Source organism: Pezoporus flaviventris, unplaced genomic scaffold (assembly GCF_033815535.1).
Source record: "Pezoporus flaviventris isolate CSIRO_AGI_PZ_B2104156 unplaced genomic scaffold, CSIRO_AGI_Pfla_v1 ptg000036l, whole genome shotgun sequence".
Taxonomy (NCBI): Eukaryota; Metazoa; Chordata; class Aves; order Psittaciformes; family Psittacidae; genus Pezoporus; species Pezoporus flaviventris.
This window is the reverse complement of record NW_026892584.1, coordinates 29264701-29291617: the sequence shown is the minus strand read 5'-3', so window position 1 is coordinate 29291617 and position 26917 is coordinate 29264701. Positions and strand designations below refer to the sequence as shown.

Sequence of the window (26917 nt, the reverse complement as noted above, 5' to 3'; positions counted from 1 at the left end):
TGGGGCATTTCTTGTGAGGGCTTGATTTTGTTTGCAACAATTTTCTTTAGAAGCACTTGGGGTTTGCAGTGCTGCACTATAACTTGATATTAATATAAAAGAAACTGACAGGGCTATGCACACAGGTCTTACCTTCTGGGTAAGCCTTCTGTAGTCTGCTGAACCTTTTAGATTTGTCATCTGGGGCTCCAGCAGTGTGAACAGTGGCTTCATTAGCTGGCCTATGGAAACCAGTCACAACCCTCTACAAAGTCTGAACTCCAGAAGGGGAGTGTTTGTTCCTGATGAAATTAAGGATTTGGAGAAATGGGAGAGACAGGTTTCCTCTACCCACTAACAAATCCTTCCTGCCAAAAGGTACCAGGCAGGAATTCCTGAACTTGTTACTTGGGCTAATTAATAGGCAGGACTGCAGGCTGAAGGTAACACAACAACTGCAGTCTGCACCACATTATGTGTTGCAGATACGTACCCTCCTATCCCTTGTGTATGTCCCATCAGAATTCAGTGTTGTCACTTATGCTTGAGAGGTACTTAACTCAAGTGAATGGTGATCTAAGGGATGAGTGGAATTCAAAAGTAGTGCTAAGGACCAAGTGAAAGTGGCAGTGGTTAAGTTAACTTTAATGGAATAATGGTTGAAAAGATACTTCTGTATTACATGCCGCTCACAGGCTGCCATAGACAAATGTGATGAAGACAGAGGATGTGAGAGAAGGCACCAGCACTCACCGGGCCAGGCAGGACTTAACACCCCCTTCTTGTAGGCCAGGAAGAGACGTTTCTGTCCGGAAGCAGACGGCTGCGGGTTTCGACTGCCGTGGAGCAAGGAGATCCCAGGGACTCAACCGGGGCGAGTTACTACCTGCCCCTGCGATCCCCTCGTCCTCCCCCGCCACGGCCGCTCCGGGCCGCGCGCAAGCTCAGCTTGGCGGCGGAGGACGGAGGGGGCCGTGACGCCAGGCGCAGAAGGGGCGAGGCGGGGCGGGGCGGGGCGGGGAGGTACCAAGCACTTCCACCTCGGTAGAGCCGGCCGCGAAGGATCCAGCGGCACTACGCCGCGCAGTTACTTCCGCCTCGGTAGGTGGCATGGCGGCGGGGCGGGCACCTCACGTGACGACTCCGTGCGAAGAGCGGTCTCGCACGCAGCTCTCGCGGTGCCTCGTCCCCCTCCCTTCCCCCCGCCCGCGTCCCCCTCTCGCCCTGGCCGCTCGCGCAGCTGCTCAGCTCTCGCTATATAAAGGGGCGAAGCGGGCAGAGCGGGCGGCTGGCGGCGGCGGCTGCAGCCCCAGAGCCGGCGGGAGAGGCCGGGCCAGGCCGCGGGGCAGCCCGTGAGCCGGGGACGCGCGGGATCTAGGGGGGGACGCAGCCAGGCAGGTTTATTGTTTTAGGGGCGACTCCCCCCCGCGTTTGGGGGCGTCCCGGGGGGCTCGGGACATGGCGAGCTCGACTAACACAAACCCCGTGGTAAGGACCGGGTCGGGGGGCGAGGGGGGCCCCGGGGGCAGCGCGGGCGGAGGTGGCCGGTGTGGCCCGCCGGGCCCGCCGCCCCCCTCCCCCGCACTCCCTTCCCTCCCGCCGCCCGCCCGCCTCGAGCGGTCCCGACCCCTGGCGGGAAGGGGCCTCGACCCCGAGGCGGCGATACAACTTGTGGCGCCCGGCGCCAGCCGCTTCGGCGGAAGGGAGAAAGCGGAGCCGGGGGTGGCGGGCTAGGGGCGGTGGGGGCGCGGGGCGGGGGCTCGGAGGCGGCAGGGCGGCCCCGTGGGGGAGGCCAGGGTCGGGCCGCCGCCCGCGGGCCGGGGGTCTGGTGGGGAGGGGAAGGGCAGGGCGGGGGGCGCCGGCGCTGCCGCCGGAGGGAGCCGCCAGGGGAAGGGGCGAGAGCCGGAGCGGGTGGCGGGAGCGCGGTCGCTGCCGCCCGGTCCGCCGCTGTCCCGAGGCGAAGGGAAGGGGCGCCCAAGCCAGGTTTCGGTTTTGTGGTGTCTGTGAAGCCCGCCCGGGCTCCGCTGGAGCCATTTTATGTTGCTTTGTAAGAAGGAGACGATGGTTGTAAAGCACTTATCCCAGCCCAGCCGGATCGAAAGCCCTCAACTTCCCTCCGTCGAGGAGCGAGGCAGTATTTATTTAAAAAAAAAAAAAAAAAAAAAAAAAATCCCCTTTCCCCGTTCCCTTCTCGTGCTTTCTGCACCGTGGCGGGTGGCTCGCTGCTGCACTTGTGCTCACGGAGGTTTGCAACAAGCAGTCACACAGCCCTGCGCGGGCTCCGGCCACGGCCGCCGCGCTCTGCTCCCCCTGGCGCGCCCCCGGCCGCGACCCCCGCCCCGAAGCGCTGGAGGAGACAAACCCGGCGTCCTGGTGGCGGGCTCGGCCCCCTTGTCTGTGGCTCTCAGATCCATCATGGCTTCCCCCTGCTTTCCTGCCTCCCTGCTCCTTGTGTTCCTCCTCCCTGTGGCTGCCCTGTTTATATAGAGCTTTGCCGCTCTCTAATATAGACTCTGCTCGGATGGGAAGGTGCTTTCCAGCCCCACGTCACCGCCTCTCCATTTAAACACCACATCAGCCTTTAAATAGGGAGCGAACCGCGGAGCGCGGGTTGGGAGGTGCATGAGTCCGCGGCGGAGGCTGGGGGACGGGCGCCCGGTCCCTCGCATCCCAGCCGGGCTCTCGCCGGGTTTCCCTTCCGTCTGAGCCACCCGTCCCCGTCGCCACCGGCTTGAGGAGGGGTGATGTCCGCCCCGGCCGGTGTAAATGGGCCTTTCTTTGCTTTATGCATTGCACAAAGACAGTTTTCACCCTCTCGTGCATTTGAAACAGTTTGCCTTTTTTACGTCTTTTTCCTTTTTTTTGTGCCTGTTTCTATTTTTTTGCTCTTTGTCCGCAGCATATTGCTAGCACACATGGCAGTGCCCCCATAAGCTGTTAGAAGTATTTTTTTTTTTTTTTTTTGCTGGGTGGGAAAAAGATTTTAAACGGTCCTTAGCGCATCAAGGAGAGATGTGGTCCTTACTTTATGGCGCTTTGCCAAGGTCTGACTACAGTTGTTGCCCTACAAGTAATATTTAATATTAAAGTTCAGTCTGTGGGTCAAGGGCCGCAGATAGTACTCAATGATTTCTGTGCATTTCTGGTGACTAAAGCGTACAAATATTTTTAATTACAGTCCAGGCAGGGCAAGGGTTTTAGAATTTTCACTAGTATTTAGTTTACCTGCAATATTTGGTATTCTGCAAAACAGTATACAAAAAAGAATGGAAAGCAGCATAGTTTTCCTTTCCAAATCCGAAATTTTAGAGACTTGCCTGTGAGTTAGGGTCATGCGATTGCAAAGTAGCAGCACTGCTTTGCTACTTCATCACGTTTTTTATCAGGACATGTTAGGGAAGTAGTCAGCCATTATGCACGACAGTTACTCAGTAGGATGCATGTTGAATGTGTGCGATCTGAATCTGTTAGATGTCCTTTTGTTATAAATCTCTGGTTTTATTTTTTTTTTATTACAAGAAAAGGATCTATTTTCATACACTAAATTGAAGGGCTTGCTTTTTTTTTTTTTTTTTGGCCAAGTTAGTACAAAATACATATCTTGAATAATCTACAGAGTATTGTAAATGTCTTCGATTCAGCAATTTACTAGGATTTGCTTTCTCTTGGCTGTATTTCTATGCTGTCATAACTTCTGCAAAGTTCTCTTGAAAGGTGTCTGAGCATTGAGTATGGAATAGCAAAATCCAAGCTTAAACCAAACGTGCTTCAAATAGTAGGTATGCGTTAGTTTGATTTTGAATTAAGTAGTAAAACTATGCAGTTGTGTGTGGTCAGCTTTGTTACATTCAAGTTTCATTCCATAGCAAGGATCACAGTGCTTACCTTAGGGTTACCAAAGATGAATAGGAACATTTTGAAATACTGCAACCAGGTGATAACTTTAGGAAGCTAGACTTTGAGCCTAATGTGGCAACAGTACCACGTCAGCATCTGATCAAGTCTGAATTGCTAGAAATCTGTATTTCCTAATAAAGGACAAATACAAGATGTTAAGTTATATTCAGGATAACATTCTGTGACAAAGGTAATTTACTTGTGAAAGTTCATGGCAAGATATAAATATTTTGATGCTTACAGTCTTTATTATGCACATCTTTGATGTAATTGTGACTAAAACTTTACAGTGCTCCTCGAACAGGCTAATTTCCATCTGTAACTGCACAGACAGGAGAATGATTAGCAGTATTCGGGGATAACTGCCGAAGCAACCAGAGACAAACTACTGTCAAGTGCACAAAGCATGCCATGGTATATCTCTCCATAATGTGTTGGTTATTGCCAAAATCCCAAGTGTTGTGATAATAATTACAAAGAGATGCAGTTTTTGTAGTCTTGAACTGGAGGAATGTAGGAAGTGTAAGCTCCCAAAGGCATGTGGCATTTCTTAAAATAGCATGCTGGTTGCTTCTTGGATTTGTAGCGTGTGTGTATGTAGCAGTCTCACCATACTCGGCATTTTCTTTACAAGATACACAGAGAAAGTGAAATAATAATCATTTCCTTATGTTCCCAGAGGGGGAAGTACTAGATTTCAGATCTTTTCTATGTGTTTGTGGTTGTATCTAATAAATCAGGAATTTTAATTGTTGTCTTTAATCTATAGTAAGTGTTTGGAATAGTGTTTATTGAAGAGTGATTTGAGTATTTTGCTTTTAAAAGAGCTTGAAATTTACAGCCATGTACTTTTTATGAGGGAGGCACTTTATAAACCAGATGAAAGCATGATTATTTTAATAGCAATCTTTAAAGTTTCCATTACGTTCTCATTGCTTTTGCTGGCTGAATGCAGAAATTTATTGGAAAGCTTAACTCACCTGCTGTCCCATCTTCAGACCTGTTCAGTAATTGTGTTACCATGTTTATTTTTTTGAGTAAGCAATATATGAAAATAATTTTGTCATTCAACTGGTTTGTATAAACAGCTTGAACAGCATATAAATAATGCTTAAAGCCAACATTTAGTGCATATCTAAAACCGTACAGTGTGCTTCCTTTTCAAGACCGGGGCTCAAGGCTGTTTTGTAATGTTCCTGGATTCACCTCTGTTGAAGTAGGAAAAGAGCATCCTGTGATATTTTTCAAAATTCCACTATGGATGGCTCTTGAAGGCATTGCTGCTCCCTCTGTGAAAGGTGTTGCATCTGCCTGGGCTGGATGTTCAGTAGGACTGCACACAAGGGAATATTTTCAACCAAACAGGATTTTTCTGAGTATTGTGTAAACATGTATAGGTAAAATCGAACAGACACTGTTTAATTTTAAGTGTGCAGATGTTTTCTTCTCTGTTCCCTCCTTTCTAAGTATACAGCCATGACTGTATCATATATTGGGATACTGCGTGATTAGAACAGCATCCAAAAATTCTGACCCATCTTTATATCCAGTGCACTGTGTGGCTCATGTGGAGAGACACATGCATGTGCAAACTGCTGGTGGGTTTGTTAAGCACTGCACTAGGGTCACTGCACCCGAGGTGCTATTGTCTTTTGTGGGCCTTAGCTGCTTGCTTGGGCTGTTGGAAGTTGTGCAAAAGGATGCTGTGTCAATGGCAGAATGAACATCTATGCTCTTAACCTGTCTTTCTGCTCTCTTGCTACACTAATGCTGGACGCCAGAAACCAGCACCCAGCTGCTTAAATTTGTTTGTTTGTTGGTTTTTTTTTTTTCCTGACTAAGCAGAAAAAGAAGGAAACATTCCCAAGCAGACTGTTGGACTGTAGGGTCAGTTTGTTTTACAAATATCAACGTGAATGTTGCATTTTTTCCTATGACTTTATAGACTGAGGAGGCTTTGTAATGAATAAGCATTACAAGAATGCCTGACTATGGAGACAGGAGAAGGTAACTGCTGGGGGAAATTCTTAGAGTTTGCTTGTGTAAAATCTGCTTTGTTAGGAAAGTGGACCTAATAGAGGATTTAAAGAAAGGAAGATTGAAGGAGAAAGTGCAGTCTCCATCTTGCAGGAATTTTGATCGTAATTTCAGACATGCAGGTAGTTCTCTTGACTGAAGTAAAGCAGATCACATGCCAGAGGTTAAGCATGTTTATTTGCAGAATGTGGTTTTGGCATTAAGCAGCAGATGCTTTTGATACAATAAGGAACAATATATGGAATAGGTTAAGTAGCATTTCTGTGCTAGTTGGATCGTTTAAGCTTTATGTGATTTGTTTCATTATATAAATAATAGGACTTAATATCATTAAGTAAAATGGCTTTTTGCATCTGCTATGAATTAAATCCAAGCAGAAAAATAATCTTGTTAATGATGCTTGGTATTTTTAAGTGACTATGTAGATTTAAAATGATAGCACTTAAATAGGCTTTGAAAGTCTGTTTTAAATGTCTCTGTAAACATAATTAATTCTGTACTTGAAGCCTGGATAACATGAGCATGCTGCATTGTTTTGAAACAGAAAAGTATGCAAGTAGTCTGGCACGTTTTGTTTCTTTTGAAGAAGTTTTGAACGTAGGTGCTGTAAGCGTAGTTTTCAAAGATGGCAGACCTACTGTTGCTTAGGGCTAGAATTTTTTGTGAGACAAGTTACAAAAGGATGAATTCTAACGCTTCAGTTACTTGATTTTGCAGCAGCATGTTTTAAAGCTGAAAAGTGGCAAACTGATGAAATATAAAATGAAGGAAAAAAAATAGGTTGCTGATAGCATGTCACTTGCCAAAATACTGATGTGGGATCAGTAACACAGAGTGGCTTGTTACTGGTTGTTTATTATTACTGTTTTGGGTTTTTTTTTTCCTCATTGGGCTTTTGTTGTTGTTTGTTGTTAATGTTTGTTTGTTTTTTTTTTTAAGAAAAGTCACTTGACTATGTCCCAGTTCGAGTTTGTTTTACATTCTAAGGACATAATGCACTGTGCAGCCATCAGACTGCCTAGTTGTTAGTTCCAGGCTTCCAAATAGGTTAACTTCTCCCCATCTAATATCAGTGCATTCCTTTATGTTGTTTTGTTATTGTTGTGGTGGGACTTTTTTTTGTGTTTTTTTGTGGTTTGTTTTTTTTCTTTTACCGTTTTAACGCAAAGATACTCACCTTTTTTTTGTGCTTATTGGCCACTCAGCGTTTTCCCAGACTAGTACATCATGTGATGTTATTCCCCCTCCATTATTCCATAACATAGGCATAACAATTTCCCTAACATGTGCAATATAATCTTTAGAATATATGTAGCAAATTCAACACTTCTGGGAGGCATCAGGCAACTGTGTATGCATAAAATACATGTTTCAAGTGTGTGCAGTAAATCTGCATAGTTCCAGCACTGCTGTAGTTCCAGTATGTACTTCGTGGAGGGTTTCTATGTGTGTATTTGAGTCATAGCCCTCCTGGGGTGCCAGACCTACTGCACAAGCACAGAGTGATTGTTTTGCATGTAGACAACATATCTTGTGTGTGGCATCATTTGGGATTTATTCCCTAAGGAAGTTATGGAACTTTATAGAGGAAGAGATCAGCTTACAGAAAGTTGTAGCTACTTTCAGATGAGCTTAAAAATGGCCTAGCCCCATCCCAAGCAGCGGTGTTGGTCAGTGAAATATATATGGTTCACAGGCTGCAGATTCATCAACCCTAATTTAGAGCTTATAGTGCTGCCTTGCAGTTAAATAGTATGAATATTTAAACCCAACCAAAATACTGTTGAGGTTCACATGCATGAGAGAGGTCCAAGCCGTACTGTTTAAAAGGTACAGAACGTGTATAGTACTATTATCTTCTGGTCCTGTGAATTAAATTTTGTGCTTTAATTGATCAGGTTAAGTATGTATATGCTCTTCTTAAAAATATACCTGCATTTTAAAATTCATAGAATGGTTGAGGTTGGAAGGGACCTCTGGATGTCATCTTGCAACACCTGTACGTAAGCAGGGCCACCTAGAGTTGGTTGCCCACAGCCATGTCCAGTTGGCTTTTGAGTATCTTTAGGAGTGGAAACTCCACAATTTTTCTTGGCAACCTTAAGTGAATTGAGAATTCAATTCACCATTGACAGTGTAGGCCTAAAATCCGCATAATAGCCTAGTCTCTCTGAAAAGTTTCTAATGTAAAAATGTAAGTACTGATGGGAAACAGAAGTGTCTAGCCCTATATAGTTTCTTCAGTAGTTTAGTAAACAGATGCCAAAGGAAGAATAGGAGATTCACATGAATACATCCAGGTTTTTGAGCCTTCAGTGTTTTTCAGCTTGAGATCATTCTGAGCCATATATAGTTCCTGTTGAGCTAGCAAGCACTAACAACTTTCTTTTGTCTGTATTTGTCTAATATCCTTTTGAATTTTTAACATTTCTTGAGATTAATATTTTGCACACATGCAAATATTTTTGAATATTCAGTATATACATTGGTGAGCAGGTAACAAATTGACTGGATGGAAAATAATCTCCTTTCCTCTGTTTTGAGTTACGCTCCTCAGGGCTTGAAAACTCATGCTGTAGTTATGTCACAAAAGGTAGCAAATGTTCCCTTACCTTTTCACCTCATTTGAGCTATTCTTGCTGATTTATGCCTCCTTGGATATTTTAGTTATTCAGAAACATGCAGTGTATTTTGCAGTAGAGTTTTCAGAGGTTTTTTTTTTGATGGGGGCAATCCTATTTCAATGTTACAGTGATAAGTTTCTTTCAAAACAATTCTGATCAGTTACTTTTTTTTTAAGCCTAAATTGTACAGGTCTGTAATTGAAGACGTCATCAATGATGTCAGAGAAGTTTTCCTGGATGAAGGAGTGGATGAGCAAGTTCTTATGGAACTCAAAACAGTAAGTTGCAACTTAAAAGGTTTTTTTAATAGACCGATGCAGCAGTTGTTTTTTTTGGCTCTGCTACTGTTGTACGCAGTAAAAATACTAATTTTTAGTTAGTGAAGCATTGCATTAATCTGCATATCTGTAGCCCTGTATAATTTGAACTACCCTGCTGTATAAAGAGATCTGCTCACCTTGTTTATTTTCTCTGTCATGTTGAACTTTAGATACAAACTAAGAGCAGGCATCCAAATTCAGTGGGTTTTGTGTCCCCAAAATGTTGTATCTTAAAAAAAAAAAAAAAGAGGGGAGGGGCAGAGGGTATGTCTTATTTTCGAGGCAGACAATTCTTAAGGTTTCTCTGCAGGAAAAATAAAACGCCTGCTCTGCTTGAGGTTTTTGTCTTTCTGAAGAAAGGGGAGTTACATTGTCAGATTTTTGCATGTATGGTTTGTGGCTTGCTGAAGTGTTGTTTCTGGAGGGTGGTACATAATAAATTGCACTGTGTATGTCATGCTTTTCCAAAAATCCCAGATTCAGAATTGTTTTGCATACAGTGGGTTTGAGCTGTTATCAAGGATTTAAAAGAAAGGGGAGGATGTTGAACTGAGCTCTAATGGGTCTACTATGGCTTTCTTCATGTTCTTCCTGAGTAAAAGAAGCCCTTCAAAAGGCAAGAGAAAAGGAAGAAAAAAAGAAAAGGGGAATAAATAAAGTGAAAGGAAGCTGGGAACGTGGGTGCCCACTTATCTCAGTTGTTGAATAAGGACTTCGTCAGAAAGCAGGACATCCTGTGCTCTCAGTATTTTTGAGCTATTAAAAAATGGATGGAGTGGGAACGGAATGTTGAGTTTGACTAGACAGAAACAGGTAAAGAATTCTTCCATGAAACCATGATCTTGCTTTGGTGATAATGAAGTGAGTACTGTAAGAAAAGCATTGTGGTGTCTGTGTCACAGACGTGTTCTGCAAATGATGTTAGAACAGGTTGAATGAGGGAAGAGCCGAGAAGAAAAGAGTTTATTGAAGAGGAAGGCTGAGGGAGCTGTCCTGGGTTCAGCAGTAGCACCTTCTTAGTAGCTGGTGCAGTGCTGTGTTTTTGACTTTCAGCCTAGGAACAACACTGATGTTTTTAGTTCTTGCTAAGTAATATTTACGCTGACCAAGGACTTTCTGGGTCTCATGCTCTGCCAGGGAGGAGCAGAAGTTGGGAGGAAGCAGAGGCAGGACACCTCACCCAAACCAGCCAAAGGGGTATTCCATACCACAGCATGTCATGCCCAGTATATAAATTGGTGGCAGTTACCTGGAAGGGCTAGATCACTGCTTGGGTCAGGCTGGGTATCGGTTGGCAGGTGGTAAATGGTTGTATTCTCTCCCCTTGTTATTTCCTTTATCATTATTGATGGTATCAGTAGTAGTTTTGTGTTATACCTTAGTTATTGATCAACCCGTGGGAGTTAAATTCTTTTGATTCTCCTCGCCATCCCTGCAGGAGCAGCAGGAGGAAGAAGCTGGGGGGAGTGAGTGAGAGGCTGCACAGTTCTGAGTTACCAGCTGGGCTTAAACCATGACAGGAGCCCTATTTGTAGTCTTTTTGTTGTATTACGGAATACTTGTGTTGCTGTCTGTACAGAGCTGCTTTTCTTCGAAGATATGTCAGCTGAGGTCAAGAACTGAAGGGCTGGAGAAGCTGAATTTGGTATTGTGATAGAAACTACATAAATGCTTATACAGAGGTATTATCTTAGGAATACTGTTAGTTTCTGTTGAATTTTGTTGTAAGGCAGTAGTGTTTGAGCAGCTTTTATTGAGGAGTTCCAAGAAGAAATGGCTTGAGGAAAGAATAAGAACATAAAGAATTGTTTTTGTGATTTAAGAGGTAAGAAAGGGAGAAGGTAGAGAAATGAAAACTTGAAGGCTACTTTAAAATTCCCAGTCTTTCTCTATTCATGCTTCAGTTAGGGCTATTACAAATCTTCCACAGTTGGGTAAATTAAGAATGTTAAAACTTAAGCTTGGACTGACAATTCTTATGGGATATTTAGTTCCTCTTCTTAAAACATTACCTGTCTGGAGTTTTTTCTCCAGTCTGTATTTTCGTGAGGGCTTTTTGGGCTAAGTAGGCAGCACAAGATAAACTGTGAAAATTCAGTTTTGGAGTACTGTTTTTATATTGTTAAAAATCCTGTTGAGTAAAAATGGTACATGGAGATTTCTCTTTCCTTTTCCAAACTAGCTGTGGGAGAACAAATTGATGCAGTCCAAGGCTGTAGATGGCTTCCATTCAGAAGAACAGCAACTTCTGTTGCAGGTGCAACAGCAGCAACAGCAGCAGCAACAGCAGCATCATCACCACCATCATCACACACAACCTCAGCCACAGCAGACTGTGCAGCAGCAGTCTCAGCCGCAACAGGTCCTTATTCCAGCATCTCAGCAAGGTCAGACTTTTCTCTAACCTCTCTGGCAAAAGGCTCTAAAGTTAGACCAACTCCTTAGTATGTTCTAAATCTAGGGCAGCATGTTTATCTGATGGATGGCTTTTGTGTTTTGATGTTAACTTTGTCTCTACTTGTGTCTATTTAGTGGATCAAGAGAGCTGGCTTGGTGATAACAACTTGGTATTTGTGTTAGCCATATTCTTCAGAAGATTTTGGAAAAGTGAAATTTTTCTTTCGATCTTCTACTATGTCAGTTATGTTCTCAGAGCACATGACTTCCAGATTTTGTCAAAGATTCGTTAGCAGCTCTGTAATTTCAAGCTGGTACACATACGCAGTTGACAATTTAGTCCTGAGGTATTAGTGTGATTAGGAGCAAATTAGTTTAAAACCCCCATATTGTTTAGTGTAAGTGGATGCTGGGATGTGAAAAATACTTGTATAAGAGTCTGTTTGGAAGATGTTTTTTCCTGCTAGAATAAGTTTCGAGTAAAAAGCATAATGGCTGGGTGGTTTTGTGGTCTTGGAAGATTGTGTACTGTGTAAGTATATTTTAGCTAGTCATTAACCGTTTCTTACAATCATTGCCTTGTGTATTCTCCATTAGTTTAATGGAGACATTAATTTAAGGGAAACTTTTTTGCCAATTACAATTTCATTTGAAAACTAAGGTAAATACTGCTGGATTTTACTGTGTATATGCTGTGTAAACAAATCTGCCGCCTGCAAAATGCTTGAGTTGAGTTTTCAGTGTGCTACTAAAATTGTGGCATAAAATATTTGTCTGTGGTAGTCACAGACTTCAGTCATTTTATCAGATTTCATAGATCAGGACCTCTGTTGTTATAGGTACAAAAGACAGCTATGAGGTGGTTCCTCAGCTGTCTCTCTGTACCCCCAAACCCAACCACTGTATATTCAAAAGGGACAAGAGCTAGTGTGACAAGAACCTGTTGTTGGGGTGGGGTTTTTTTGTTTGGTTGTTTTTTTGTTTGGTTGTTTTTTTTGTTTGTTGCTTGGGTTGTTTGGGTATTTTTCCTTTTCTACCTTTCTTACAGTACTTTGTATTTTGGCTGGACATATCTCAGTTTCATCTAATTTTGAGATAAAGAGCCGTAAATACACGTGGCTTCAAATAATCCGAGTGTTTTGGTTTAAATTACAGTCAGCAGAACTGGGAAAGTTGCTCACCAAGACCTCTAGTGGCGCCTTAGTGGAACAGCTGTGATTTTGCTAATAGGGAGATCCATGTCTTGCGTGTGTCTTAGGGTAGAAAAGATCCTGCCTGTAGTAGTACGTTTAAAACTGATTTATTGTTGCTCCATGCTGTGGCTTGTAACCAAATGACAGTGTGGAGGCTAAAGGCTAAATGAAATTAGAATATCAAAACCCTTTGATCACAGACATGCAGTTTTCTGAATTACTTGACTTCTCTGTTCCATGGGGGAGATGGTGTAGTAGTTCTTTGCATGACCTGTTGCAGTCCCAGAGAGAGATCAGGACAATTGGCAAGGTGATTCCTGTTGTCCTGTGTGTGGTCTTGGCACAGGATCACAAGATGTCCTGGGGCTCTTTTGCCCTCCCTGGATTTTCTGAAAGTTGGAGAGATGGCCTCAGGTCTTGGTGCAGGGTTGTGGGCCTTCCCTCCCCCAAATCTGTTCCAGAAATTCAGTATTCTTAAGTGTCCTTGTTTTATAGGATTGGATGGAGAATACCTTGTTGATGATCAGTTTGTTAAAATTGTTCTGTCATTTTCCAGTTTGCTGCCACTGTGTTAGCACTGGTAACCTGCTTGTTCCACATACTAGGATGCTTTTGCACTTCTAGATTATCAGCAGGTTATTTGTATAGTTAAGCTATTTATTTCATTTAGTCCTTAAAAACTATTTTGTAATTTTTCTGGGTGGGACAGGTGGTTGATTATACTTCATCTGCTTCTGCTGCATTAGGAAGACTATTAAGATCATAAGATTATGCTGATTAGATGTAACTCAGGCTAACTGCTGCATTCTGTTAACATATTCTTCATCTTGCTTAAGTCAATTTTAAGAATTAGTCACTGTGAATCGATGCTTTTGGAGAACTCTGATACTGGATGTCTGCAAGTTTATCAACATTCCACTTATACCTTTACTTTCAGAAATATATTTTATATATTGCTTTACTTGGGGTTTGAATAGGTAACTGAAGCCCTTGAAATAAAATCTGTGAAGGCAGAATAGCCAGCTTCTCAGAGCTGCTGCTGTATACTGTCTTCAGAGTAAAACTTAGTAATGTCCTGCTATGCTTCCTTGTGCACAATGCTGCCTTAATTGTATGAAGGGACAGTGGGTTCTGCATGCAGCAGCCCCTTCTCCCACATACAGTACTGTTCATTCCTCCAGAGCAAGAACTTTTGAGCCATAATGTGTGTTTAAATATGTAGCCAGTCTGTTAAATGTCTCAAGTGCCTTATTCCTAGATATTTCTTGAACTGTTGTTCATTTGGAATATATTTTTCTAGAGTAGTTCATGGTGATGCTTACATCAACTTGATGTGGGTGCTCTCTTCAGACTAGACCAATACCTAGAGTAGGGCAGTTATCCTTATCTGCTCTCGGTGTCTTCCCTAGTTGAAGTTACCAAAAGTTTTCTAAAGTTTAGATTACATATAAAGAAGAAGTTCATTACTGTGAGGGTGATGAGGCACTGGAATGGGTTGCCCAAGGAAGTTGTGAATGCTCCATCTCTGTCGGCATTCAAAGCCAGGTTGGACAGAGCCTTGGGTGGCATGTGGGGTGTCCCTGCCTATGGCAGGGGGATTAGAACAAGATGGTCTTAAGGTCCTTTCCAACCCTAACTATTCTGTTATTCTATTAAGAGCAGAGACTGCTCAGTAGCTGTTTGTGTTACAAAGCTTGGCTTATGTATGGGTGGTATTCTTTCTAAGTTATTCTGGCTTTGATGTTATTTTGGACAGACTACACAGTTTTCATGAAATGCTATTTTTTTTTTTTGTTTCTAGCAGCTCAGCAGCAAGTTATCGTGCCAGATTCCAAGCTTATACCGCACATGAATGCGTCAGGCATGGTAAGAAAAGCAGAAGTTTATATGCGCATACACTGTCATTATGTAAGTTGTTTTGATTAAATAGTAAACAAGAAGTCTGGTATTAGTCATCAGTGCTTAGAAGTAATTTAGGCCACACTTACATAGCTGCCTGCCGTCTTTCTGAGTTTTACTGCTGCACTGACAATCCAGGAACAGTAACCTAGGTCTTCAGCTTTGATAACAAATCTAGGAGTTACCTTGACTTTCTGCTTTAAATGTGCTTAACATGTTTTTTGTTTAAACATAATTTGGAGTACTGTGGGTATGAATCTGCATGATGATGTGCTCGTCATCTACCAACACAACACTATTAACTAGTGCAAGTGTACAGTATTGGCTAGATGTAGGAAGAATCATTAACTACTCTGAAACATAATCTTATATCAAGTTAGAGATTATTTAGCAATTCACATCAATCTTGTCATGTTAATTTGATTCACTAATTTTTATAGTAGCATATGAAATGGTATCATCAGTCATCCCTTTCTTGCAGTTTCTATCTCTAGAGGTTTATTTTGGTTATCTTATCCTGCTTTAAATGCCCTGGCTTAATTAAAAAAATTGTTTGCAAAGTGATGAAGGCAACAGCTAATACAAGTTAAATACGTGTATTAAGACTGGAATTCTTACATTATATTCTTACTACTTTCATGGTAAAAGCACATGAAACTGTTTCATGATTAGTCAAAGCTGCAACAGGTTGCTTAGCTTCACTTCTCCTTTACCTGCTGACCTTACTATAGAAAAGAACCTGAACTTTGTTACTTGTGTAGCATGATTTAACCCAGAGCCTGTGAGCACATTAACATCTACCTTTTCCTTACATGTTTTACAGTCATTTCAATGTGATTTGTAACTTCCCAAGTTCAACAGTTAAACGTCTTATTCAGTTAGATCTTACTGATGGGCATTGGAAAAATGAGTATGCCGTATTTTAAAACTCCGCTGCTGTCAAAATGTAGATGAATTGTATACCACAGAAGACTACTGTTCAGTAAATAATTACACGATCAATTTGGAATTATTATGTGTGGTTTTTTAGAAACATTTAAGATGGTATTAAAGAATGGATCTGACAGAGCTTGACTATTACGGAAGGCAGAGAGTATTGAGAGTTTATTCATCTGCCTTTGTCTAGGACATGAGGATGTGGACAAGCGCTTTTCAGTTTGTTTGGTGATCTCAGCTTTTGGCAGTTATAACTTTTATGTTAACCAGCCAATACAGGAAGTTCATATGTCTTATAAACAGGAAGTGTGTACTCTGTAATAAAATATTTACATCCTTTCCGTAGCAAAGAGGGAGCAGCCCTGGTTCCTTTATAGTAGGGAAAGGGAGGCTTTTTGATAGGCAGCTGAAGTTAGACCCTTGAAATGGAGAAGTCTGTCTTGCTCTGTGAGTTAAGGACTTAATGCACATTTTTGTGTTTGGAGCTCCCATAATTGTATTGGTATTCAGTTTCCTTTTAAGTTCAAATCGCTACTCACTTAGAGTCTTCAGCTTCTAACTAGCTGTCTTCAGAGCAAAAAAATAGTCATTCTGTGAACAGTCAGTACACTGTATGCATATATTCAGTCAAAAGAGCTGTGTTATGTGGTACGTGAAATGCAGATCATTTACAGAATGAAGAGTGCAAGCCTGATTACTGCTCCATGTGAAAACAAGATGGGAACATGATCACTGCTTCAGTACTGTATGTTTTTTCAGATTTGTCGGCATACCTTTAGCTGCTTTACAAAAGTGTAAGTAAAATTGCCACATGAGCAGTGCAGTGTTGTACTCTGTTAGAGTACTTGGCAGAGGAGGAAAAAAATCTGAGCTTGCAGATAAAGCAAGAAACCACGTGGACCTACTTTAAGGTGTTATGCCTTGTGATTGCTACTTCAGTCTTCCTGTTAAGGAAGAAAGCAAATAATTTTTATACGTAGTACAATGTAGAGTTGATTAATGCCTGCATTACAGTAGCTGCAGAAACTTGTGTGCAAACACTGTAAACGGCACTAAAAAGGTATGTCTTTTCAGGCAGCATGTAGCAAGATGGAGCACCGGCAATAATGTCTGTGGTTAAAAAGCTGTTCTTACATTACAGAGTGCTGCAGCCACTGCGGCTACATTGGCTCTCCCTGCTGGTGTTACTCCTGTTCAGCAGATACTTACAAATTCAGGTAACTGTTGTAACATTCAGATCAATGGTTTTGAGGGTGCTTGGGAGGGAAAAATTAGGTTTTACTCCCTGTTATATATTGATAAAGCAAAACCTGGGAATCCACGCTTAGAAGGCAGTGCAGCCTCTCCACTAGAGTTTTGGACTCTTTAGTTCATTGACTTGGTAGACTTAACGAGCCTTGTGGTTCTGACCTAACTGTGGTCTGGGTTAGATTTTGTGCAAGTTTTCCCCGCTGTTTAGAGAGGTGCATGAAGCAAGAAGGCAGGCAAGGGTGATTCATCTAGTCTGCTCAGAATCACCTGGGACTTAACCTCCCTGCTTTAAACATTTGAATGTTTAATGTATATACAGTTGAAATAAAATCTATATGCATAGCTGTTCTAGAAACCAACATCTTTTCAATTTTTCAGGAAGCACGTCTGTGTCATAGCATAGAATAATCTGTGGCTCTCATTTGTTACTTTTGTTATGGTCATAATTTTTTTTCATCAGTTACAAATATTTATTGTTCGTTTTCTTAAATAAGGGACTAGGGTAGACTCTTCTTTCAGATATACTTAGTTATTTCAGTAAATAGGGCTTGGCATTTTGCTGTGGAGGGAGAACAAGAACTAAAATCGGTCTTTGAAGGAAATGTGTGAAATTCAGGATTATTTAATTTAATTTCTTCTCCCACATCTTTCTGATCAGAAGTGTGAAAAACTAATGTTGAAATATATCTTAGCGCTTCCTTTTCAGACGTGGAAGTCATTTCCAAAGGCATCTGAGTCTTAGATGCGTTCTGTGAAATGAGGAAAGATATAATGATAAATCTATAGGATAATAAAATGGAGTGCAGATGTTATGGGAAGAGAAAGGTGAGTTGGATAGTAGCTGTAGGGATAGATTTTTCAAAAAGGCAACTGCATAATAATATTGCAAAGAAAATTATGCATGGAGGAATTTCTTGTAATTTGATAATTAGAGGAAAAAATGTGAGGAAAGGAAATAATCTGACAGGACCCTGGAAATATGACAGCGTCAGCAGTGGATAGAGGCTTTGTGGTGTGAATACCTGTATTCTTACTTTGGTATATGTTAATTTGTATTTCTGTCTGTAAAATCATGTTTTGAAACATGATTAATGTTCAGAAGTGGGAGCTAATATATGTGCTGTGTTAAAGGATTAGATTTTGGCTTGCATATATGAACTTATTTTTGGATTGCATACCTCATGATCCTATTCAGATGATAAACAACTGTATTTTTTCAGACACAGCTGCTGCAGCATAGTATCTTTTCACTGATGAAAGTGAAATGTAAATACTCTCCTTTATCATTGCTGTTCTTCCAGGAAACAAGCTTCTAAATTATGATCATTCTAAAAGTGATTTCTACAGTTGATTAGTTTGACATTTATTTTATTACAGGCCAGATCCTCCAAGTAGTTAGAACTGCAAATGGAGCTCAGTATATCATTCAACCACAGCAGCCAGTTGTTCTACAGCAGCAGGTCATACCACAAATGCAGCCTGGTGGAGTACAAGCACCTGTTATACAGCAGGTAAAAAAAAATTCAGTAGGTACACTTGAAAGAAAAAACATTGCAGTAATTACTAGAGGGTTGCATTTTTATGAGCAAATTGTAATAGAACACAAAGGGTGTATTTAAAAAGAAAAAAAGAGAATTGTGCTAAGAAGTGTTTTTAAAAAATGCACAGTTTTGAAGTGGTGTTTTCAATGTCACTTTTATTCTTGTCAAATTCTGACTGGCTGCAGTTTAAAATTTCTTTTGTGCATCCCCTGATGACTGCTACATCATAATCCTAGTCTACATCTTTCTAAAAATGCGTTTATCAGTTAAAATTATTGTGTCACATAAGATATAGAAGAAAATACCTAAGCAAACATACACAACTCCCTTGATTATTTTAGTAGTGAATACAGGATGTTTTACAATGATTTTTGTTCAGCTACAAGCTCAGCTGCGTGTCCTGACTGTGTAAGCATTGAGTTTAGCACTGCGTCACACAGTTCTGCAATTTAAGCATGAAGAACACTTTGTAGAGAGTTTAAAGTTAAATGCTTTATAAAGAAGGTTGAAAAATAATCTTTTACTTGAATTTAAACTTTCCTCTGCTGTGCTTGGCACTCGGGTGTGGCAGTAGTGCTAATGTTTTAGAATGGAATGAGAGCAGGTTTTCTTAGATTCAGCAATGCAAAATGCAGAAAATTAACACCAAGTAGTGAAAGCAGGTATATTATTGAACATAATACTTATCTTAAGCAGGTGCGAGTCAGATTAATATGCTTTAATTGTTTTCTGTGAGTGATGTGGTAGTCTGTTACGGTAGCAGCCACAGCACTTGCAATGATATTCCATCAGGTTTTGGCTCCTATCCCTGGAGGGATTTCCCAGCAGACAGGAGTGATTATTCAGCCTCAGCAGATCCTGTTTACAGGAAATAAAACACAAGTCATACCTACAACAGTGGCTGCCCCTACACCAGCTCAAGCACAGATTCCTGCAGCTGGTCAACAACAACCACAACAACAGCCGGCACAACCACAAGCACCGCTTGTTCTCCAAGTTGATGGAGCAGGGGACACATCATCTGAAGAAGAAGAAGATGAGGAAGAAGACTATGATGATGAGGAAGAGGAAGACAAAGAAAAAGATGGGGGTGAAGATGGCCAAGTTGAAGAGGTAAACTTAAATTTGTTTCAGAAGACTGGAGCATGCTGTTTGTTTTGTTTTGTCTTTATCTGCAATATTTGAAAGAAAACAATATGCTTCAAATAATATTGTATTTATATGCCAGTAATTTTGAGAATATTACTTTTATCCTTGTACTTCAATTTCTTTATTTCATATATCGAAGTTGTAGAAACTGTGTGTTAGCAAAGCACCTTGAAGTGCAGCTGGGAAAAGTGGGGAGATGCAGCAAAAACTGCTAATTGTCTTTAATGCCCTTTTTAAAAATTAAGCAATAATATTTCTGATCTTATGGAGAGGTCAGCCATGGAATTCTGGAAACAGAAATAATCAACTCACTTGGGAATAAGTGCATACAAAAGAAAGGTGTTACGAAGACTGACAGAAAGGAGAGCATATATTTAGTTCAGAACTAATAGACAGTTTAGTTCAGCATATATTTAGTGACAGAACAAATAGACCTTCATCTCGCTGGGTATTCCATTGCTTTCTGTTACACTAGAACAAGCCTGAGAACTCAAATTTTATTATAAAGCACCTTCTGGAAATACACCTGACCTTGATTTAATGAAGTCAGGAGATAGGAGCAGGAGTGAATATTCTTCATGACTTGTTGCATTTTTAACAATATGTGCTTAATTTAGACTTTGAATTTTCTTGGGTTTGGACTTGAGCCAGTGGCTCTTACTAAATTCTGGTGTGCCGAAATTTTGGGGCACCAAAATGTCCCATAAGAATTAGATTTTTTTTTTTTTTTTTTTAAAGCTGGGGAGGGAATGCTAATAAGGTGAAAGTACTGTTATTTTAGTCTTTGACAGGAAACTTGGTACTCCTTACATCTGTCCCTAAAATGCATTTTGAACTGTCAAATCAGTTTTCTGCAACCTTTCTAATTAAGGTTCCATTAAAAATGCCAGCATGAGAAGCATATGTAGCATTTCACAGTCTCTGTTACCCATGTAGTAGATCCATGTAAAAATTCTAATTTTTTGTCAAGGAGTTAAATCAGGCTTTCTGTAGTACCTCTACAGTGATGTCTAATAGAATTTTTCTGTTACAACTTAGGTTGGGTTCACGTCACTTTTCCACTATATTGATCAGCATTGATGTCAGTTTGAATGTTGTAATAATTGCCTCAAGTGTAGGTCATCATGCTTAAATATTAAGTATTCTCTAATAGTGTCTTAATGGTAGCATTCTTGTGGATTTTTTTTTTAATATGCCAAGACTTTATTATCAGCATGCCAGACATCTCCTGTTACTTCTGCTACCCATGTTCATCCACAGTTACTTAAATACTGGACCAGCTCCATAAAGCTTTTGAAGTCACTTAAAGTCTTAATTTGGAAGGAACTGGAACTTTTTTCTTCTTCACTAGCATTCTCTTCCATTTATCTTGCATATTTGTGAAAACATGGGAAGACTTTGGAAAAGTTGCTCTGTGTTTATTAGAGGTTGTTTTAACTTTGAAATGTGTGTATTTACATGAGATGAAAAAGAAAACGCCGAAGTTTTTCTGGAAGAGTGTTAGGAGAAAGAGGGAAAAAAAGGAAAGTAATTTTTAAGGGACATGAAAATAAATTTTAGGTCTGGAGAAGTTATTTTGTATGTAAAAATCTGTGTAACGGCAAATTTTTTGTAAAGACAAATTGCAATCACCTGAACATTTACAGGAAAAGAGCAGGAATGGCTGTGGTGATAAAAAGCTGCTGTGCCCAGAGTCTGGCCTGGACGCTGAAGTACCAAATAAAATTGGTAAGGGTATCTTAGGATGGAGCACAGGAATGAAGTGTATGTACATCAGCCTTCTGCTGGAAAGCCTGATATTCACCACCTCAAATGAATTTTAGGTCCTATAGTTCATACACAAGACTGTAGTCTTATGTAAATAATCAAAGTACTTTGATTTTACTAATCAGCATAACATTTTGCATGTGTTTCAGGAGCCTCTTAACAGTGAAGATGATGTGAGTGATGAGGAAGGACAAGAACTGTTTGATACAGAAAACGTTGTTGTGTGCCAGTATGATAAGGTAAACTCTACTGAAGAGAATCCAAAGAGTCTACTCTTTGTTCTTCTTACTATCAAATCATATTTTTTAGGAAATATCGTTGTGACTGCTAAGTACAAGTAGATCTGTAAAGATTATAATGTGAATGGTTGTGTTAGAATTGCCTGTTGTTTGTTTTTTAAAACAAGGTTTGTGTGACACGTTTGTATAACCCTGATAACGAGTAAAGTTTAGATGGATTTGGGTGCGTTTTCTTTTTATTTTGTTTTTCTTTATCATGTGTTTTTATGACCTTTAGCAAAGGTCAGTCCTCTGGGCTAAGGAGAAGTGAACTGTTGTAAGAAGTTTGTACATTTGCTGTGATGGGGAATGGAAAAAGCAGTTACGATTTACACTTGTGGAAAGCTTCCTTGATCACTAAAAGTATCTCTTCTTGATGAATAGTTATCAGAGGAGACGGTTCTTTCTGTGCTTTGCATTCTTTACTGAAATGGCCATGCGGAATGCTTTTGCTTATCTTGCTTTAAATTCTGCATAGCTGTCTTGCTTCCTCTATAATGACTAATTTCTTCATGCATATTTGTCCTGGAGTATGCAAGAATTCACCATGTCTGGAATTATTTTAAATGCATCTAGAGGATATCAATCAACTTTTTAGTGAGGTAGTAGTATGCGGAAAGATTATTCAATGTGGATTTTCTTTATTTTGCTATGCTAGAATAATTGGACTGTAACGAATAAGGATTCTTTTTAAAGGAGAAAGAAAATCTCTGAGTTTGTTGAATAAAAACTCCTATGTTGTGAAGAATGCCTCACTTAGAAGATCTAAAGTTATGCCCAGACTCTGCTTAGACTTGTCATCAGATTCAACAGAGAATTTAAGATAGAGAAAAGTGGTATCAGTATTTGCATCTCAGCCATCTGTCTTCTCAAGGCTGTAATCCAAAAATGTTAGTTTTAGGGCAGTTTGTGAGGACGGTGAGGAACCTAAAAGTAGCAGTCAGAAAATCTTGTTGGGAGCTGTTAAAGCTGAGCGTCAGGAACTACTTTGAAATCCTCATCCTCTTAAAAAGTTAAGAATGTGAACTCTGTAGAGAACTGTCCATCATTAACCTCTAGCACCACATACTTTGAAAGGACCCTCATCGCTTATCAAACAATCATTATTCAGTTTGTCTCTGTAAAATACACAGGATTAGCTCAGTTATTCTGAGCAGAGTTCCCTCTTGTATTAGTGTCCAGCATCAGCTGATGGTGGGTGCCTCTAGAACAGTGAGACAGGCAGATTGTGATGCTCATGTAGAACATTTTAGCATCCTTCTGTGAACTTGAGGGAGATATAGTGGCTTAGTATCAGATGGCCAGCAGGGGATTTTTTTCCTTAATTTGTCAGAAATTAATTAGATTGTTTTTGAATCTTTGTCTTATGACAAGAAGTTTCATAGATGATGTGTGGAGAATTACCTAGTTTTCATCCCATTAGTTTCATATGATACCTTCTACTTGTTTATTTAGGAGATTGTTCCCTCTTTGCTTTCTTAGTGCCTTTTACGATATTGCAGACCATCATAACCCTCCTCAGTCATCTCCTTGAAATCAGAGCTACACTTTGCTTGGTTGCTATTTTTTCAGTTGTGCAAATATTTGATTGTTCTTACTTTAATTCTCCAGATCTGTTTTTTCTTCTGTATCTTACTTGATACAAGTAGATAAGGTTGGGGGAGGATCAGAGATACTCACAATGCAGGTGAACCTTTCATTTATTAAGTGGTGTAGCAATGTTCAGCAGTAGTTCATGTGTGCTTTTGACCCCACTGAACTCAGAGCTGATGTTTCCATGGAGGAGTCTTAGAACTTGGGGATCTCATTCTGGACTTGTAATTGTCGACTTTAAACCCATCATTTTTTCTATCCATGTAAGTTGGAATTGTTTTTTTTTTTTATATTGTTAACTATCTTCATATACTTTGAATGCCACCATTGTTTTATGACACAATGAGTTAGGGCAGTAGCATCAGTCTGCAGCTGTGTAGTAACTGTCCTTCTGTACAGTCAGTGATGTTTTGTCATTTTCCATATGATTAGTGAATTCTTAAACAGTGCAGACTCCAGCCAGCACAAATCTTTTCTGGAATGATCTCATTTCACTGTAGAAACAGTGTTTTTTACCCTTGTTTTTCCATCTTTATTCATCTGAGGACCTTGCTCCTTACCTCGTGGCAGCTCAGATGCTTCTGATGGGGGATTTTTGTTCAATGCCATTTGGAAGGGTACGTAGAGTATGTAAGCCAGACCCTTCCTTCTTCATTTTCAGTTTCCACTGACTTCTTAGCTTAAAGTGAGCACAGACCAAATGATGCCGCTAATAACTGATCGAGGGCTATGGTCTTATCTATTCTGGTGCCCATGGGAAAATGCTTGTCGTACATAGTTGCTGTTAGTTTTGGTGATATTTTCTAATGGAAACCCTGCATGCTGTCTTGAACCAAGGGGATTTTGTATTTTGTGGGTTCCTGACTTGGCTTCCTCATGAAGTAGCACTTGACTGTATAATACCTAAAATGGCCACAATCCTGCATATAGATGTTCGCGCAGTAGGCAATACAGTTGAAATCTTAAGACTACAGCTATTTCTTGTTCTTTTATCTTCTCTGATGTCTCTTCAGCACATTGGTCAACCTGCTCCCTGTAGTTCGGTAGTATTTGTTTGGGAATAGGCATAAAGAAAGAAGAGTTGCTTTGAGACAGATTATTTTTTTAAAGAAAATATGAATAAAACTGTTGTTTTATTCTTATTCTATGTCAACATGAATACCCGTTATAACCTGAAGATCCATTATGTTATGGGCTTCGCAAATATGGACTCTCTGGGGAGGAAGAACGGAATTAGTTTTGGAGTTTGATTGGGTTTTTTTCCCCACTGTGGCGATGGCATGTGTGAGAGAAGTTGTGGATGTCCCATCCCTGTCACTGTTCAAGATCAGGTTGAATGGGGTTTTGAGCAGCCTGGTTTAGTGGAAGGCATCTCTACCTGTGGCAGGGGGGCTGGATGAGCTTTAAGGTTCTTTCCAGCCCAAACCATTTGATGTTTTCTTGATTTTATTTAGTCCGCCCCCTTATGAACAGGCCAGCTATCTATATGTAACATAATCAAACTAGCTTTCATGCAGAAAAGAGTTTGCACAAGAGGTCCAAGTAATAAAACTTAGTGTTTCACCCCTTCAGGGCTGGTTTAAAACATTAGTCTTTCTGTTACAGTGGTTGAAAAGGGATTTCTGGCTTTCAGGTGGAGCTTTGTGGCTGTTGTAATAAAAAATAATTTTTGGTTTTCATAGTTAAATGCAGAATTGATTTTTGAAATTTGTAGTAATTTAGTAATGTATATCTAATAGTTATTATCATTTTTTCTTGCCCTTAAAATTTACTTACGCGTTATTATTTATATCTGATACAGACTAATAGTTCGACTTTTTTCCATTTTTAGATTCACAGAAGTAAAAACAAATGGAAATTTCATCTCAAAGATGGCATCATGAATCTTAACGGAAGAGATTATGTATTTTCCAAAGCCATTGGGGATGCAGAATGGTGAAGTTTTAAAAGACAAAACAAAAAAACTCCCTGTAAAAGGAAAAAAAAAAAGCAGGAAAGGTTGAGACTTGGATGTGTGTACTCTAATCAAATGTGTATCTGCACATCAGAAATAAACAATAAACAAAAATATTGGAACAAAGGTAAAATGGGGCAACAAAGACACTACTTCAGCTGAGCAAGCCATGGACTGTAGCAGCTATAGCATTGTCTGGGAGCTGGTTTTGTGTGTTAGGAATACCTTAATTATCAATTCTACATACAGGTACCTACAGCTGGTATTTAGCATGTAAGGCTTTGTTCCCCTTCCCCCCTCCCTCCCTTCTTCCCTTGATTTACAATTTTAAAATACTTCTTCCATTGATTGAAGGAACTCTTCCCTTTGATAGATTATTAATCTGAAAATGCTTATTGTGTGTACAAATCTTTGCTTTGAACACTTCCTTTTGGTAGTGAGGATGGTCAGAATGTTACTTAAACTGCGTGCAAGCTTTGTACAGAAGGGTAAGAATTAAGGTGTTAAATTTTAAATAACTTGTATAAGGAAAATATTTTTAATTCTGATATGCTCATTAATTATTATATCTATTTGTTGTTTTCGGTTCCCCATAAACAGGTGGTTGTTCCTGGCAGTTACAAAGTGGTAGAATGATCATTTATATTTCAAAATTATTTTAATTTCATGTGATCCCTTTTATTTACGGCTGTGGCTTTTAAATACAAAGCAACTCCCCCCACGCAAGTCAGATTGCTTAACTTGTTAGTTATATTCTTGCTGTTTGGTTGTGGTTCAGCATCACTAAATTGAAACAACTAATTAACTGTCCATTGACATTATTTTATTTTTTAATTATTTTTTTTAAAGGCTTTGCAGACCTTTTGGATCAAATGCAGGCATAATATAATGCATTCCTTCACCTGCTGAAGGAATGTCATCCATAGTCCAGACATCCCCAAATAATTCAACAGACCGCAAGAATGACTAAATTTTAATATAGAAAATTGCATAAAAATTCTAACATCCTGGCTGCAACTCTGTTAATCGAAGATCTGCTTTACTTAAAATTGTAGCGATAAGTTACCTGCAGTGGTTAATCTCTCTGAGGTGTCCAGGTGGCATGTAATTTCATGTAGAGCTTTACAGCTTTGAGAACACAAATTTTGTTAGTATCTTTAGACTGTCTTGGTAACAAAAGCAGGCAGCTGGATGCAGTAAACTTTGTGCAGTCACTTTTTCACTTGCTTTCTCCAGAGGTGGGGTTTTGTTTTCCTTTGTGAAAAGCAATAAGGTTGCTCCCCACTCCTTCCCTTTCTCTCCTTTTTGTGAACACCTTTTTGTCATGCATAGGTTATTCTTGCAAGCTCTGCTTTTACTTTTCAATGAGGAGAGGGAATGGGCATTATACTTCAGCAAGTGTGGAGGAAGGATGCTCATATGGCTCACCATTTGAAAAAAAAATTTGTTTCATTGGGTGTTCAGGAAAAACCACAGGGAAGCAGACATTTGAACCATAATTTCTGACAGTTTTTTTGCTTGAGAATGAAATTTTGAATATTATTTAAGAAAGTCAGTGTATTTTAGTGGTGTATAATGACTGCTCTGATTTTTATTCTGATTTACATGCCCCCGAGTGCATTCATAGTCTCAGTAGTACATAGAAAAACCTATACATTGTAAAGAGGGGTTTTTTTTCTGTGATTTTGTACACCTGTGCTCTCTGATACAGACAAAAACTGCCTGTAGGCTGTATCTAGAGCCGCATGGTTGTCAGTAAGCCATCTACGTGCGTAAGCTTTATGAAAAGTTAAATGTTTCTTCTGATTCATTCTTAAGTAATGGAATCATCATTTAGAGTGCATTTTTGGCTTGGGGCTTCAAGCTGTCTCAAACTGATTGGTGTTTGCTTTCTTCCAAACAAAGCAGATATTTTATTTTTTTACCACTGTTGACACTTCTGTACAGCTGCAATGAAATCAGTACTGTACCAGTTAATTCTTTCCCTCACCTTTTCCGTATCCTTACCAGTAGGTCTTTAGTAGTAGATTTCAGAAAAATTCCTGTCATGCTGCACAACCAAACCAATAAAAGGAAGAAAATGCCTTTAGCTATAGATCCCT

At 40.1% G+C, this 26917-nt stretch overlaps 1 protein-coding gene across 2 annotated transcripts; it reads left to right on the top strand.

The window, feature by feature from the left end:
• The first annotated feature begins 1101 nt into the window (after positions 1 to 1101).
• On the top strand, positions 1102 to 25639 carry GTF2A1 (general transcription factor IIA subunit 1). 2 transcript variants are annotated; one of them, XM_061463749.1, is made up of 9 exons: positions 1102 to 1467; positions 8714 to 8815; positions 11040 to 11244; positions 14252 to 14313; positions 16424 to 16499; positions 17911 to 18044; positions 18867 to 19187; positions 21140 to 21229; positions 24693 to 25639. In XM_061463749.1, the coding sequence occupies exons 1-9, from the start codon at positions 1438 to 1440 to the stop codon at positions 24798 to 24800; spliced, it is 1128 nt and encodes a 375-aa protein (XP_061319733.1). In that variant the 5' UTR covers positions 1102 to 1437; the 3' UTR covers positions 24801 to 25639. The 2 variants fall into 2 exon arrangements, with proteins under 2 accessions (XP_061319733.1, XP_061319731.1); XM_061463747.1 differs by having other exon boundaries at positions 1103 to 1467; positions 14249 to 14313.
• Positions 25640 to 26917: the final 1278 nt, after the last annotated feature.